Below are 15,813 nucleotides of genomic sequence, written 5' to 3'. Positions count from 1 at the left end.
CATTTTTTCTTCTCATCAATCTACCCCAGAATGACAGCAAAAACAGGTTTTTCGATTTTTTTTGTGCAAATTTTTAAAGAAAACAAAAAGCTAAACTATCACATTTACATAAGTATTCAGACCCTTTACTCAGTACTTTGTTGAAGGACCTTTGGCAGCGATTACAGCCTCGAGTCTTAATGGGTATGACGCTATAAGGTTAGCACATCTGTATTTGGGGAGTTTCTCTCATACTTCTCTGCAGATCCTCTCAAGCTCTGTCGGGTTGGATGGGGAGCATCGCTGCACAGCTATTTTCAGGTCTCCAGAGATGTTCAATCAGGTTCAAGTCCGGGCTCTGGCTGGGCCACTCAAGGACATTCAGAGACTTGTCCCCAAGCCACCCCTGCGTTGTCTTGGCTGTGTGCTAAGGGTCGTTGTCCTGTTGGAAGGTGAACCTTCGCCCCAGTCTGAGATCCTGAACGCTCTGGAGCTGGTTTTCATCAAGCTTCTCTCTGTACTTTGTGTCGTTCTTCTTTCCCTCGATTCTGACTAGTCTACCAGTCCCTGCTGCTGAAAAACATCCCCACAGCATGATGCTGCCACCACCATGCTTCACCGTAGAAATGGTGCCAGGTTTCCTCCAGACATGGCGCTTGGCATTCAGGCCAAAGAGTTCAATCTTGGTTTCATCAGACCATAGAATCTTGATTCTCATGGTCTGAGAGTCTTTAGGTGGCTTTTGGCAAACTCCAAGCGTGCTGTCATGTGCCTTTTTACTGAGAAGTGGCTTCCGTCTGGCCACTCTACCATAAAGACCTGATTGGTGGAGTGCTGCAGAGATGCCTGTCCTTCTGGAGGTTTCTCTAATCTCTACAGAGGAACTCTGGAGCTCTGTCAGAGTGACCATCAGGTTCTTGTCCACCTCCCTGACCAAAGCTCTTCTCACCTGATAGCTCAGTTTGGCCAGGCGGCCAGCTCTAGGAGTCTTTGGGGTTCCAAACTTCTTCCATTTAGGAATGATGGAGGACAATTCCTTCGACCTCATGGTTTAGTTTTTGTTCTGACATGCACTGTGAACTGGGACCTTATATAGACAGGTGTGTGCCTTTCCAAATCATGTACAAGTATTTCTGTTTTTTATTTTGTATAAATTTGCTACAATGTCTAAAAACCTGTCTTCACTTTGTCATTATGGGGTATTGTGTGTAGATTGATGATTTTTTATATCCATTTTGAATAAGGCTGTAACGTAACAAAATGTGGAAAAAGTCAAGGGGTGTGAATACGTTCTGAATGCACTGTATAAGACGCAATCTCTATCATTCATTCATGTTGGGTAAAAAGTGGATAAAGTTAATATTACAACAATATTGTGTGTCTGTGCACAGTCTATCTACGCACTGTCGTGGAGGATCGTTTCAAAATATAACACTTACAAGAACTTGTGAATTCAATATTGGCTTTTCTTTTACAAGTATATCAGAAGCCAAGATGGTCCGTGGAACACCCACTTTTCCAGAGCACTGGCTCTTGTATTTATACACACACAGCATATGAGTCCATTCCATATGTTTATGAAGGTACTTCCCTCAGGTCATCTGCCACCATTTTCTTTCAGTTCAGGCTTTCTATTTGTTCATGCCCAATAACGCCTGTATCCGCTCTTGATTAGATTACAATGGTGGCAGGACACTTTCTTTTCCTAAGAATAATATATGTACTATGTCTATATTCCCTCAGTTGGTCATTTGGCTGACACCCTCCTTTGTGTGTTCCTCTGACCTTGGTTTGTTCAGCTGTCCTATGCACTCGTGGCCTTGCTTTGGTTTCCTGTCCTATACAATAGACAATGCATTTTACCCTAAACATTTATGCATTTTATGGCTTTGGCCAGTATGTCTGTTATTTCTTAGTTTCCTGTTTTTACCAGAATGGCAAATGTACTCTAAGTGTGTTCTCTTCCTCTTGTGGTCTAATGTATACTTGTCTTTGCTCAATAATGTCATATCTGTCTCTATGTCTTAGCACTTACTCCTACAAATCCCTCCTCTGGGGCTAATTAGCCCCACACATTATACTTAAAGGAAATCAATATACAAAAGATGGACAAAAATATTATCAAATGTTAATAAAGCATATATGTTAACTGGACCAAACATCTCCAAACGTTAATACAGATAGGAGTAAAAGATCCAATTTGGGACATAAAAACAGTACAAAAAACAGTTAGACCAAACATCTCCAATTGATAGTATAGATAGGAGTAAAAGATCTAGCCAGTTACAGATTAAACACTTATAATCAACCACCTCCCTTGCAGACACCTCTCTATCAAAGTAATATCACTGATATCAACCCTTGTTAGAAGATTAAGGACATGGTCCGTAGACACTCGTATCCGGAATTCCTTCTGTTGCCTAACATGTTTTAAAATGCTCCTATTTTTAGAAGGCAAAACTAACTTTAATTAAAAGAAAATATACAAACAAACATTAAAAAACATAAAGCATTAGGCTAAACAGATATACTAAAAACCATTACATAGGAGCACAGTCCTCATCCTTACAGATACGACAATCCCCTCTTTGACACTTAGCACAGAAAAAAGGTTCTGGGTAATGGACATGACCATCTTCATGAGTTTTTGTGCACCACTTGCAATGGTGACACAAATGACATTTTTTGTGGATATGTATTTTAACATTTACATTTACATTTACATTCCCAATAGATTAATTGGTGTTTGGTCTGATACTAAAATTGGAATTGTGACATATTTACCATTAACTGTTAAAAACCTGTTGGGGCAAGGCAACTCCACCCCCCCCCCCCCCCCCCCCCCCACACACACACACACACACATTAACAAGTCCAATACCTCAAATGAAAGATAAACACCTTGTTCATCGACCCATCATGTCAGATTTTTAAAATGTTTTACAGCGAAAACACAACATATATTTATGTTAGACCACCACCAAACCAAAGAAAAAACACAGCCAAAGATAAAATCACAAAAGCAGGATTAGAAATAAAATCAATCAATAACCTCTTGAAAATCTTTATCAGATGACAGTCATATGACATGTTACACAGTACATTTATGTTTTGTTCGATAATATGCATTTTATATACACAAATCTCGGTTTACATTGACGCCATGTTCAGAAATTCCTCCAAAATATCCGGAGGAATTATAGAAAACTACGCCAGATAACAGAAATACTCATCATGAACTTTGACTAAAGATACATGTTCTACATATAATTAAAGATACACTGGTTCTTAATGCAACCGCTGTGTCAGATTTTTTTTAAACGTTACGGAAAAAGCCTAACATTGCAATAATCTGAGACGGCGCTCAGACGTAACAATATTTCTCCGCCATGTTGGAGTCAACAGAAATACAAAATTACAACATAAATATTCCCTTACCTTTGATGATCTTTCATCAGAATGCAGTGCAAGGAGTCCTAGTTCCACAATAAATCGTTGTTTTGTTCCGTAATGTCCAATACTAGTGTCCAAGTAGCAGCATTTGCTATCACTTTCAGCTCACGTGCCCAAAAACTGACTGCTGGTCCAAGATAACTTGCATGAAAACTTCCAAAATATATATTCCAGGTCGAGTAAACTGGTCAAACTAAGTACAGAATCAATCTTCAGGATGTTATAATCATATACATCTAATAACGTTCCAACCGGATCATTCGTTTTCATCTGGGGCTGATTGGAACAGCCGTAGCACTCACAGAGAAATGCGCCACATCAAAATGGCATTCTCTTGCGACACCAACTATTTTCCCTCCCATTAGGTCAAAGTTCACAGCAAATGCTCCATTACACTTTCTACTGAATGAGGACATCTAGTGGAAGGCGTAGGAAGTGTTTCCAGATCCATATCTTGTTGGGAAAGGAGGGGGCGATGACGTCAAAGTTGCCCCAACTTTCAGAATTTCAAAACTTGTTTGGAAGATTGCCTGCCCTATGAGTTCTGTTATACTCACAGACATAATTCAAACAATTTTAGAAACTTCAGAGTGTTTTCTATCCAGTAGTAATACTAATATGCATATATTAGCAATTTAGGACAGAGTTTGATGCAGTTCACTATGGGCATGCAATTCATCCAAAGTGAAAATACTGCCCCCTATCCCCAACAAGTTTTAAACGAACTGGAGCAGTCATTGGAATTAACTGCGTATTTCCCGAGAATCCTATTGTTTTGGCATATTTACCAGACATGGGGAGATGAGAGGCATAGTTTGGACTCACACATGTGTAAGTGACTCCAGTATCTATCATCATGGGCGTGCCTCTGTTCTCTGTTTGAACCTGCAGGATAGGTTCTTGGTCAGCCCTTGTTGTTATTATTGGAGACTGACCCTCCCCCTTAGGATTCTCTGGGCATCCCTAGTATGTTTGACTAGGCCCTGACCATGGGTCCATAGGGCCTGAAGGCTGGTTTGGGTTGCCCCGCCATCCATCATTTGGATTCCAACCATTCTGATTTCCATCACCAGATGGTCGCCAGCCACTTGGGGCATTGTTTGTTGGTGGTGGTCTCCTATTTCTATTTCCTTCAGTCCTATCCTGCCATGGGTGTGTAGGGCAGTCTTGTCTGTTGTGTCCTGTTCTATTACATCCCCAACAGGTACCAGGTGGCCCTCAAGGGCTCCTGGGTCCTTTGCCTTGATCAGACCGTCCATTTTTCGGTTGTTTTTTCCCACCATTCCAATTCGGGGGCTGTGTGTACACATTTACTACTGGCGGTGTGGTTGGCATTTGGGCCTGTCCAGGGCCGAGCAGCTGTGGCTCTCCTGGGGAGACAGCAGCCATTGTTCCCATCTCTGGCACAGGGGTCGTTACAGCGGCCTGGACTTTCTTCTTCCCTTTGTTGGTTAACTCATCCAACTGTAGCTGGGTCAGTCTTCTCTGAATGTCTTTTCCTTGTTCTATCTGTCTATGTTCATCCTTCCTATGTTTCTCCACAGCATGGATCACATAGTCACAGAATTCTTTGTAAGGTTTTGAAGTAAGTCCTACCACATCCTCCAGCCTGCTTTTTACTGGCTGGGGCATGGCTTCTATCACTGAACTCCGGAACATAGTTGTCATTAGTTCGTTTCCCTCAGGATCTTGTTCTGTTTCCATCCTCCACCTTTTCAGCTGTCCGTGTAGGTAAGTGGATGGGTTTTCTGTGGCCCCAATAGCTTCACCTCTTAGTGCTTTGGGATCCACTTTTGTTGGATATGCTGCTCTTAAAGCGCGCCAGATGGCTGGTCTGTGTCTGTTGAATAGTAGTCCATCATTTATCACTCCCCCTTCTGTGCCATCGATGCCACCGTCCTGCATAATCTCTCCCATAGTACGCATGCTCGTTACCCTAGAAAGTAGTTACAGTGCCTTGCGAAAGTATTCAGCCCCCTTGAACGTTGCGACCTTTTGCCACATTTCAGGCTTCAAACATAAAGATATAAAACTGTATTTTTTGTGAAGAATCAACAACAAGTGGGACACAATCATGAAGTGGAACGACATTTATTGGATATTTCAAACTTTTTTAACAAATCAAAAACTGAAAAATTGGGCGTGCAAAATTATTCAGCCCCCTTAAGTTGATACTTTGTAGCGCCACCTTTTGCTGCGATTACAGCTGTAAGTCGCTTGGGGTATGTCTCTATCAGTTTTGCACATCGAGAGACTGACATTTTTTCCCATTCCTCCTTGCAAAACAGCTCGAGCTCAGTGAGGTTGGATGGAGAGCATTTGTGAACAGCAGTTTTCAGTTCTTTCCACAGATTCTCGATTGGATTCAGGTCTGGACTTTGACTTGGCCATTCTAACACCTGGATATGTTTATTTTTGAACCATTCCATTGTAGATTTTGCTTTATGTTTTGGATCATTGTCTTGTTGGAAGACAAATCTCCGTCCCAGTCTCAGGTCTTTTGCAGACTCCATCAGGTTTTTTTCCAGAATGGTCCTGTATTTGGCTCCATCCATCTTCCCATCAATTTTAACCATCTTCCCTGTCCCTGCTGAAGAAAAGCAGGCCCAAACCATGATGCTGCCACCACCATGTTTGACAGTGGGGATGGTGTGTTCAGCTGTGTTGCTTTTACGCCAAACATAACGTTTTGAATTGTTGCCAAAAAGTTCAATTTTGGTTTCATCTGACCTTCTTCCACATGTTTGGTGTGTCTCCCAGGTGGCTTGTGGCAAACTTTAACTGACACTTTTTATGGATATCTTTAAGAAATGGCTTTCTTCTTGCCACTCTTCCATAAAGGCCAGATTTGTGCAATATACGACTGATTGTTGTCCTATGGACAGAGTCTCCCACCTCAGCTGTAGATCTCTGCAGTTCATCCAGAGTGATCATGGGCCTCTTGGCTGCATCTCTGATCAGTCTTCTCCTTGTATGAGCTGAAAGTTTAGAGGGACGGCCAGGTCTTGGTAGATTTGCAGTGGTCTGATACTCCTTCCATTTCAATATTATTGCTTGCACAGTGCTCCTTGGGATGTTTAAAGCTTGGGAAATCTTTTTGTATCCAAATCCGGCTTTAAACTTCTTCACAACAGTATCTCGGACCTGCCTGGTGTGTTCCTTGTTCTTCATGATGCTCTCTGCGCTTTTAACGGACCTCTGAGACTATCACAGTGCAGGTGCATTTATACGGAGACTTGATTACACACAGGTGGATTGTATTTAACATCATTAGTCATTTAGGTCAACATTGGATCATTCAGAGATCCTCACTGAACTTCTGGAGAGATTTTGCTGCACTGAAAGTAAAGGGGCTGAATAATTTTGCACGCCCAATTTTTCAGTTTTTGATTTGTTAAAAAAGTTTGAAATATCCAATAAATGTCGTTCCACTTCATGATTGTGTCCCACTTGTTGTTGATTCTTCACAAAAAAATACAGTTTTATATCTTTATGTTTGAAGCCTGAAATGTGGCAAAAGGTCGCAAAGTTCAAGGGGGCCGAATACTTTCGCAAGGCACTGTATGTCACCCATCGCCAGCAATTTCCCCAATGTATGTTCTTCAAAGGTTCTGATCAACCAACCCATCCAGGTCCTGTGTAGCCCATGGTGTGTAGTGTCCCTGAGTGCCTTTTATTAGGATTGAAAACTGTTTTTTTATAGAAACCAGGTTATTTTTCCGACCCTTTTCTATGAGCCCCAAGATAGTTTTCTGCAGACTCACTTCTCATGCCCTCATGTGCATCCCAGACTGGATCTTTATCCTCTCGCTGTTGCCTTCCTCCTTTCCTAGTTCTAATTCCAGTCCTTCACATTCCTCTTCTCCTCCTGAATCACTAAGACTCTGTTCTGCTTGGTAATCTGCTAATATTTCCAAGCCTTTTCTAATGTATTCTTCCTTTCTTTCTTTTGCTTTTATTCTTTCTTTTGTTAGCGGCTCTGTTATCTTCTTTACATTTTTTACTGTTTCCATTGCGGCCAGGTTTTTTTTCAAGCCTTCATAACAATTGAAACCTCCTTCTGTTCTTGAGTTTTTCACAGTCCTTTTCTCATCTCCGTCTGTTGAGTGAGAGGGTGCACATGTTGCCCCAGGCGTGACAGCCTCTTCTCCTTCTTCAGTCACTTCTACCTCACCTCTTATTTCCATGTGTCCAGTTATCATTGGAAATTGCCCATCGGAATAAGGTCACCCACTCTTCTTTTCCCTTCGTTGCTTTGTCATCATTCTTCAGCATTTCTCTTGCTGCCTTCATGCTTTTTAACAGACCTGTTCCTTCTTCTTTGAACATTCTTAGTATTTCATTTTCTCTTTCCCGTTTCCTTTTCCTTTTCTGTTTCTTGTCATTGGGTTTATGGTTCTTTATCAGTGTCTCCATTTCCTCACACACAGTGACATCCAACGCTCCCACTGCTGGCCATTTGGTGTTTAGTTTTCTTGTGCGTTTCTCCCATTTTATAGAAGGCTTTTTTATTACTTCTTTGCTCAGGGGGTGTCTTGCCCCTAAGATCTCTGCTGGTGTTCTATTCATTTTATCCACTTGTTTATTTCTGTTATTTCAGTTCTACTCAATGTTAAGATTTGATCTAATATCTTTTCTTTCTATTTTTATTTATTTTCCTTATTGCTTAAATCCTAATTCCCTGTCAGTGAGGCAAGCCCCTCCTATTTCATTATAGTGATCGTGATCATTTTAATATGTGTTCTAGACTTCTATTGTGGTGTTTTTCAGATATTGTTACTATTTATTCTAGACCGCCTAGATTTATTTGAACCACGTAGCATAGTTTTTGCTTATCTGTATATTCTTTCTTCCTACTTTGCACCCATTATATACTATCTGTGCCCCTTTTAATACCTCTTTTGAACACTTATTGTATTTTTTACAATGGTCTTTTAACCTGTTGCGACGAGCAAACCCGGATCCGGGATCCTATTTATAGCCTCAAGCTCATTACCATAACGCAATGTTAACTATTCATGAACATCGCAAATGAAATGAAATAAATATATTAGCTCTCAAGCTTAGCCTTTTGTTAACAACACTGTCATCTCAGATTTTCAAAATATGCTTTTGAACAATAGCTAAACAAGCATTTGTGTAAGAGTATTGATAGCCTAGCATACCATTAAGCCTAGCATTCAGCATGCAACATTTTCACAAAAACAAGAAAAGAATTCAAATAAAATCATTTACCTTTGAAGAACTTCAGATGTTTTCAATGAGGAGACTCTCAGTTAGATAGCAAATGTTCAGTTTTTCCAAAAATATTATTTGTGTAGGACAAATCGCTCCGTTTTGTTCATCACTTTTGGCTACGAAAAAAACCTGTATCCAGGAGTGTAATTATCCCCGCAAGCTCATTAGCATAACGCAACGTTAACTATTCATGAAAATCGCAAATGAAATGAAATAAATATATTCACTCTCAAGCTTAGCCTTTTGTTAACAACACTGTCATCTCAGATTTTCAAAATATGCTTTTGAACCATAGCTAAACAAGCATTTGTGTAAGAGTATTGATAGCCTAGCATACCATTAAGCCTGCCATTCAGCATGCAACATTTTCACAAAAACAAGAAAAGCATTCAAATAAAATCATTTACCTTTGAAGAACTTCAGATGTTTTCAATGAGGAGACTCTCAGTTAGATAGCAAATGTTCAGTTTTTCCAAAAACATTATTTGTGTAGACGAAATAGCTCCGTTTTGTTCATCACGTTTGGTAAGAAAAATACCGGAAAATACAGTCACTTACAACGCCAAACTTTTTTCCAAATTAGCTCCATAATATCGACAGAAACATGGCAAACGTTGTTTAGAATCAATCCTCAAGGTGTTTTTTACATATCTATTCGATAATCTATCAGTGGTGGCAGCTGGCTTCTCATCAGAAACAAACGGAAAAATACTGCAGCTGGAGATTATGCAATAATTGCAATGGAGGACACCAAGCGACCACCTGGTAGATGCAGTCTCTTATGGTCAATCTTCCAATGATATGCCTACAAATACGTCACAATGCTGTAGACACCTTGGGGAAAACGTGGAAAACGTAAGCTGACTAGTAGCTCCTTCACAGCCATATAAGGAGTCATTGCCATGAGGCGGTTTAAAAAAATGCGGCACTTCCTGATTGGATTTTTATCTGGGTTTCGCCTGAAACATCAGTTCTGTGGCACTCACAGACAATATCTTTGCAGTTTTGGAAACGTCAGAGTGTTTTCTTTCCAAAGCTGTCAATTATATGCATAGTCGAGCATCTTTTCGTGACAAAATATCTTGTTTAAAACGGGAACGTTTTTCATCCAAAAATTAAAAGAGCGCTATATCGAATAAGTTAACCGTGAATGCACCACCCAAGCAGACCCCTTTTCTAATCTCTTTTAAAGTGCAGTATTGGTGGATTTTTCTAACTAGCCCACACAAGGCCCACACAAGGTCCTCAAATGAATGGCTCAATGAGAGGGGCAGTCCGAATCACACACACTCGACACAAGTCGCCCGCTCAGGTTGATTGGGCTGTGTTTACGCACATCCCAAAACAGATCCTGAGACAGTCGAGCCCGGCCAAGCAGAATCAGACGGAACAACTCTCGCAATCAACCCAGACGGTCCGACCAGAACGAGTGCAAGCCCCCTCCGCTAAACGCCTGAATAGGTTCCCAGCCCTTATTCACTTAGACCCTACACATGCACACATACATTTACATTTAAAACAACCCCAAATTCACACATGCATGCAATTCATTGAATTCAAAAGTTCTTTAGCTTTTACTGGATTTTTAGGACATTTAAAGAGAAACCTACGTGATGCCCCTCTCGCTGAGACAGGATCTCTATATATCTATATATATACAAACATTTTAACTATCTAAGAACATGCTTACCTTTTTATAGTTAGGCGGCCGCCTTTGTTTGCAAGATTGTCCAAAGAAACCGTCATCAGCCCGGTACGTCACTCTGTAGTCCCTGTCTCTCCTGGCAAGCTCGCCAAGTTCTGTCGTGGAGGATCGTTTCAAAATATAACACTTACAAGAACTTGTGAATATAGGCTTTTAATACAAGTATATCAGAAGCCAAGATGGTCCGTGGAACACACACTTTTCCAGAGCACTGGCTCTGGTATTTATACATACACAGCATATGAGTCATTCCATATGTTGATGAAGTTACTTCCCTCAGGTCATCTGCCACCATTTTCTTTCAGTTCAGGCTTCCTATTTGTTTATGTTCAATAACGCCTGTATCCGCTCTTGATTAGATTACAATGGTGGCAGGACACTTTCTTGTCCTAAGAATAATATATGTACTATGTCTATATTCCCTTAGTTGGTCATTTGGCTGACACCCTCCTTTGTGTGTTCCTCTGACCTTGGTTTGTTCAGCTGTCCTATGCACTCATGGCCTTGCTTTGGTTTCCTGTCCTATACAATAGACAATGCATTTTACCCTAAACATTTATGCATTTTATGGCTTTGGCCAGTATGTCTGTTATTTCTTAGTTTCCTGTTTTTACCAGAATGGCAAATGTACTCTAAGTGTGTTCTCTTCCTCTTGTGGTCTAATGTATACTTGTCTTTGCTCAATAGTGTCATATCTGTCTCTATGTCTAAGCACTTATTCCTACAGCACTCCCTCTGGGTTTTAATGTAACCACAAATACAATGAAGTAAGGGAACAATGAATTGCAATGTAACATAGACCATACATCACATATCAGTTTGGAGACAGTCTTGACCCACAACTACTGTGGGAAAGACTAAGAGGACATCAATGTGTTGCACAAGAAATATAGAAGAAAAAAAATATTTTTCTAGAATGGATATGTTTATTGGTCTTTAACAACAACAACAAAAACAGTCTAGAAATACAAGAAATAAAAGGAGATAATGAATACCCGGTCGTCAACAGCCAGTCCACTAATAATAACAACCTCCAGGATGTTAAAGCTTTGAACCCAATGAAATTCTACTTTCTGCCTGGCAGACAGAAGGCTCCATAAATCATTCTGTTATAACACTGGTTCACACCAACACGATGGGAGAGGTGCTTATGGTATAATATGACACTAAAGCTATGAAACTGGTTCAAACACTATACACTTTTTTCCCCCTCATGTCTTTATTGAGAAGTGTCTTTCAAAAGAAACAGATAAACCTTTTTTCCCCCAATTTGTTCTGGCTTAAAATAATAATAAAGGCCTCAAATATGTAATTAGTCATTTACAAAATGGTAATTTATGTTTAACATTTAATAATCAAGGCATCAACAAGTGTGCATATTCAAATTGATCGATTGCTCTACCCTGAACCACTGAATTAAAACCAACGCTCTAACACTCAATAAAACTTAAATAAAAGATGAATTACCCTTCTGTAAATCATGCTAATATTATTCAGCCATTTGAAATGCATTGAAATTAAGGTGACACGAGATGTCAAAGAGACCTTTTTGAGTTAAGTATTTTGTACATGGTACAGAAAACATAACCGAATAGCCAGAATTATACATAGCAATATTATAGTATGTCAAGCACACATTTGGGCTGTCTTTCTAAAAAAAAAGGGCCTTTGCTCCAAGTCTGACAAACCTAATTCCACACATTATCGTACACCACTTAAAGTAGATTGATATGTCAAATATAAAATGGTGGGTTATTGGACAAGGTTATATTGGTAAAGTTAACAGGGTCTTTTGCTGGTCATATATATAGGGGGAATGCTGAGGCAACATGGCGTGGTACAATCTAATTCACTACAAACCTGCTACCAAAGAGTTAGTCACATAGTTATTTTTATACTAAACTAAGTGGATTGTAGTATCTCTATGACAGTGGTGGTTTTGATGAAAACAATTCGGTGTGATCGTCATTTAGGCTACCATTTAAAAATAATTCCCTAGCTTATGCTGTGCTTTGTTTTACATATCCTGGTCCAATACTGTACAATCATGAAAGACACATGTTTTTACCGACTTGTGTGCAGTCGTCCACCTGTGTGCCAGTAAACCAGCTGAAATGACAGTGGTTAATTCTAGCTAGAGGGCTGTTTGATTCTAATGGCTGTTCCAGGGAAGTAGCTTTACATAATTATGGTAAACTCCTGCTACTTGTTTTCGAGTGCCTATGCACACTCAGACGCCTATGCAATAAAAATGCACTATTATTTGCAATTGATGTTAAAAACGAATCCAAGGCATGATGTGCGGTATATTCATATGGAGGAGGTGATGGATTTGCTTGGCCCTGCAGCTTGCAGAGTAGTGGGGTCCACTGCTGGTGTCTGGGGTTAGGAGGACAGGGGTAAGGTTTGTGGGGGCGGAGGCCATGCTGCGTGTGGGCTGTAGGGAGCGCGTCTACTCCAGTTGGGGAGCTGCTGGCGTCTCGTTGGCATTGGCATCCGTGGTCTTGTTTTCCATTTCATCGTCGGATAGGAGGTCGAGCGATGTTCCCTCCACCTGCAGCTGACGCCTGCCCGAGCGGCTGGAGGAGAAACTGATGGGGCCTCCACGCCTGCAGGGACAGAGGGGGCCAGGAGAGGTATTAGTAACGAGGACCATCAATTTGGCCAATATACACAACTGTTTGTGTGTGTGTGTGGGGGGGGGCTCTAAATACCTGAGGCGGCTCTTGAGTGTGTTGACCTCACGGCTGAGACCCTCGCTGCTCTCAGTGGCATCGTCCAGGTCCCTCTGCAGCTTCCTGCGGTAGGCGTTGGCACGTGTGGACTCCTCCTCAAGCTGCCTCTTCAGCTGCTTCATGCGAGAGTTGGCCTTCTCCATCTGACCCAGCCAGGTGTCACAACAGACATTAACAATGATGAACAGTCAATACTAATACTTACAATACTCAGCATTCCTATGGTCCAATGGTTACTGGAAAGAACCTACTGTAGGAAAGACTCCAATCCTAAATCTTCACACCTATCCAATCCTGTCCCACCTTTGCGAGTTGTACTGAATTGGATAGAATTCCTTCTTTAGCTGTGTACATCTTAAAAATGCACTATGCAGAATTCGCATAATTTCTGTTTATGTCAAAACAAGCAGTCATTGTGTAGAGAATCCATAACCAAAAATCTATACATTTTCAGCTGTTGTACAAAACCGAAAGTAAAAGACGCAAAAACTAAACTTAACGGAAAGCATAGAAATGGAGCACTTAGACCAGATCTATCGCTTCTTAGACTTGTTTTCAATGATAATTAAATATCTATAACTCAAATTTCTATATTCATTTGGTTAAGTCTCCCAAAAAGTTACATATTTATCTTTAAAATCTGGGACGTCCAAACTTCCGTGACAAGCTCCTCACCTGTTCCTTGTACTGGTCGGAATGGCGGCGCTCGTCCTCCACCTGCATGCACACCTCCTTCAGCTTCTTCTCTGTCCGTCTCACAAGCTTATTGGCCGCTGCTCGCTCCCTGATAGGAGGACAGAGGAATGAGGTCATAGGACAGTTAGAGCACCACAGGAACCGCACTGTAACAAAGGCTGTCAGTCATAGATCTTCAAGTACATCTCTTAAGATTGCTTTTGACTCATTACATTGATCACATTAACATTTAGATCACATTCAAGAACCTCTCTTCCAACGGGCTGAGCTTGTTCTAAGGCCCTCATGAATTCCTCCTGCGTCTTGGTCTCCTATTTCACCTTGTCTAAAAAGGTATGGAGTTGCTGCAGCTGCAGTATCTTGGCCTCCAGGGCGGTGATGGAGGCCTTGAACCGGCTCTTCACGGAACCCTCCAGCTCGCCCAGCTTGGCCCGCAAGTCCTTGTTCTGCCTCTCCAGCTGCTGGCGCGCATTCTCACTCTTCTGGGCCATGCTGCGCTCTGCCACAAGCTCCAGGGTCAGGGTGTCCACCTAGGGGAGGAGAGGGGGAAGAGAGAGGTGGAGAGAGGAAAACAGGGAATGAAGGAGAAAGGGGAAAGTGAGAGAGAGATAAGGGTACTTTTTATGGTAGGGCTGAATAATGGATTGTTCCCTGGTGGTAGTAGGATCTACAATCTACTCTGCGAGAACAAATGATGCTTTGCATTTATGTCATGATCTGTTGACAGTTGTGACTGGTGTGGTAGTGACCAACTGGGTTTACAGAACAGCAAATATACAACAAATGTACTAACGTTAGTATTTTTGTTTAGTTTACAGTCACTAGGCAGAGTGGCAACTTTTCAATGAGGTACGGTCAGAGATGAATAGATCCATCTGTGTTAAGGTGCTCCTAACAGTATACGCTGATGAAGACAGCTTGTCGGTCAGAAAGGTTGGATATTAGGTTATTAAATAATTGAGTCTGCGCTAGAGTGTGCAGCTCTCCTTTTCAAAGGTCCTCCTAACAACCATTGCAAAGCTACGTTCCATCTGTATCAGATCAGCGTCAACTGAAGTGGAATATGCATTTTACGTTCCATAATTGTAACGATTCTCCTCGTAGGTGGAAGGAGGAGCGGACCAAAGCACAGCATGGTAAGTGTTCATCTTATTTAATGATGAAAGAACACTTCAAAATACAAAACAACAAAGTGAAAACCCAAACAGTTCTGTCTGGTGCAGACACACAAAGACTGAAAATAACCACCCACAAAACACAAAGGAAAACAGGCTAACTAAATATGGTTCTCAATCAGGGACAACGATAGACAGCTGCCTCTGATTGAGAACCATATCAGGCCAAATACAGAAATAGAAAATCATAGAAAGACTAACATAGACAACCCACCCAACTCACGCCCTGACCATACTAAAACAAAAGACAAAACAAAGGAACTAAGGTCAGAACGTGACAATAATAAAATGTTACTCTAAAGTATCTTAAGAAGATAGAAGCTAATAAATATGTTTTATGTTTACTTTATATTGTATAGGCTGTAAATGTGTCTTTACGTTTGTCTATTAATGGCAGCACCAATTCATAGTCAAATTCTGTGAATGTGTGAATGTAGGCCACTTGGCCAATAAAAGTTGTTTTGATTCTGATAGACAGTAACATTACTTTGAATGTCCTAGCCTCTTCCCATATCCCATACAATCACGCGTCAGTGGCCCAGGGAGCGTGGGAGAAAGATAATCCAATGTTTTCTCAATAAAAAACAGGTGTATTGGCAAGAACCTAGTTATTTTGTATATTTTATGAAATAGGAATAACTCTGAATACATGATAAATTAATTTTGTAAATAATTTTTCAACATTTTGGTGTGTGTGATTTGTTGGCTATTTACGCTGGTAACGCGTAGACAGGCGCATCATAATTTGGTTTATGACATCACAATGTGAAATGGGCAACATATTTTGATGTTCTGTAAAATAAGGCACAGTCTACAAATACACTGAAATGGG

General features: G+C 40.9%; 1 protein-coding gene across 1 annotated transcript; it reads right to left on the bottom strand.

Moving 5' to 3' along the window:
• Nucleotides 1-11,279: 11,279 nt before the first annotated feature.
• Nucleotides 11,280-13,973, bottom strand: LOC118936423 (myosin heavy chain, embryonic smooth muscle isoform-like). Its single transcript, XM_036941170.1, has 3 exons — nucleotides 13,786-13,973; nucleotides 13,090-13,253; nucleotides 11,280-12,984 (listed from the first exon to the last, which is right to left on the bottom strand). Exons 1-3 carry the CDS (start codon nucleotides 13,921-13,923, stop codon nucleotides 12,828-12,830), a joined length of 459 nt encoding a protein of 152 aa, XP_036797065.1. The 5' UTR covers nucleotides 13,924-13,973; the 3' UTR covers nucleotides 11,280-12,827.
• Between the last annotated feature and the right edge of the window lie 1,840 nt (nucleotides 13,974-15,813).

The sequence above is a fragment of the Oncorhynchus mykiss genome, chromosome 13 (genome assembly GCF_013265735.2).
Source record: "Oncorhynchus mykiss isolate Arlee chromosome 13, USDA_OmykA_1.1, whole genome shotgun sequence".
NCBI classification, from domain to species: Eukaryota; Metazoa; Chordata; class Actinopteri; order Salmoniformes; family Salmonidae; genus Oncorhynchus; species Oncorhynchus mykiss.
This window is presented reverse-complemented; position numbering and strand designations above follow the sequence as displayed.

Excerpts from the sequence above, each read along its gene's own strand:
- LOC118936423 (XM_036941170.1), bottom strand. The coding sequence starts at position 13,923 with ATGACCTCATTCCTCTGTCCTCCTATCAGGGAGCGAGCAGCGGCCAAT. Across the intron at positions 13,254-13,785 it reads CCGACCAGTACAAGGAACAG|ATGGAGAAGGCCAACTCTCG; the intron begins GTGAGGAGCTTG and ends TGGCTGGGTCAG. Across the intron at positions 12,985-13,089 it reads ACACTCAAGAGCCGCCTCAG|GCGTGGAGGCCCCATCAGTT; the intron begins GTATTTAGAGCC and ends CTGTCCCTGCAG.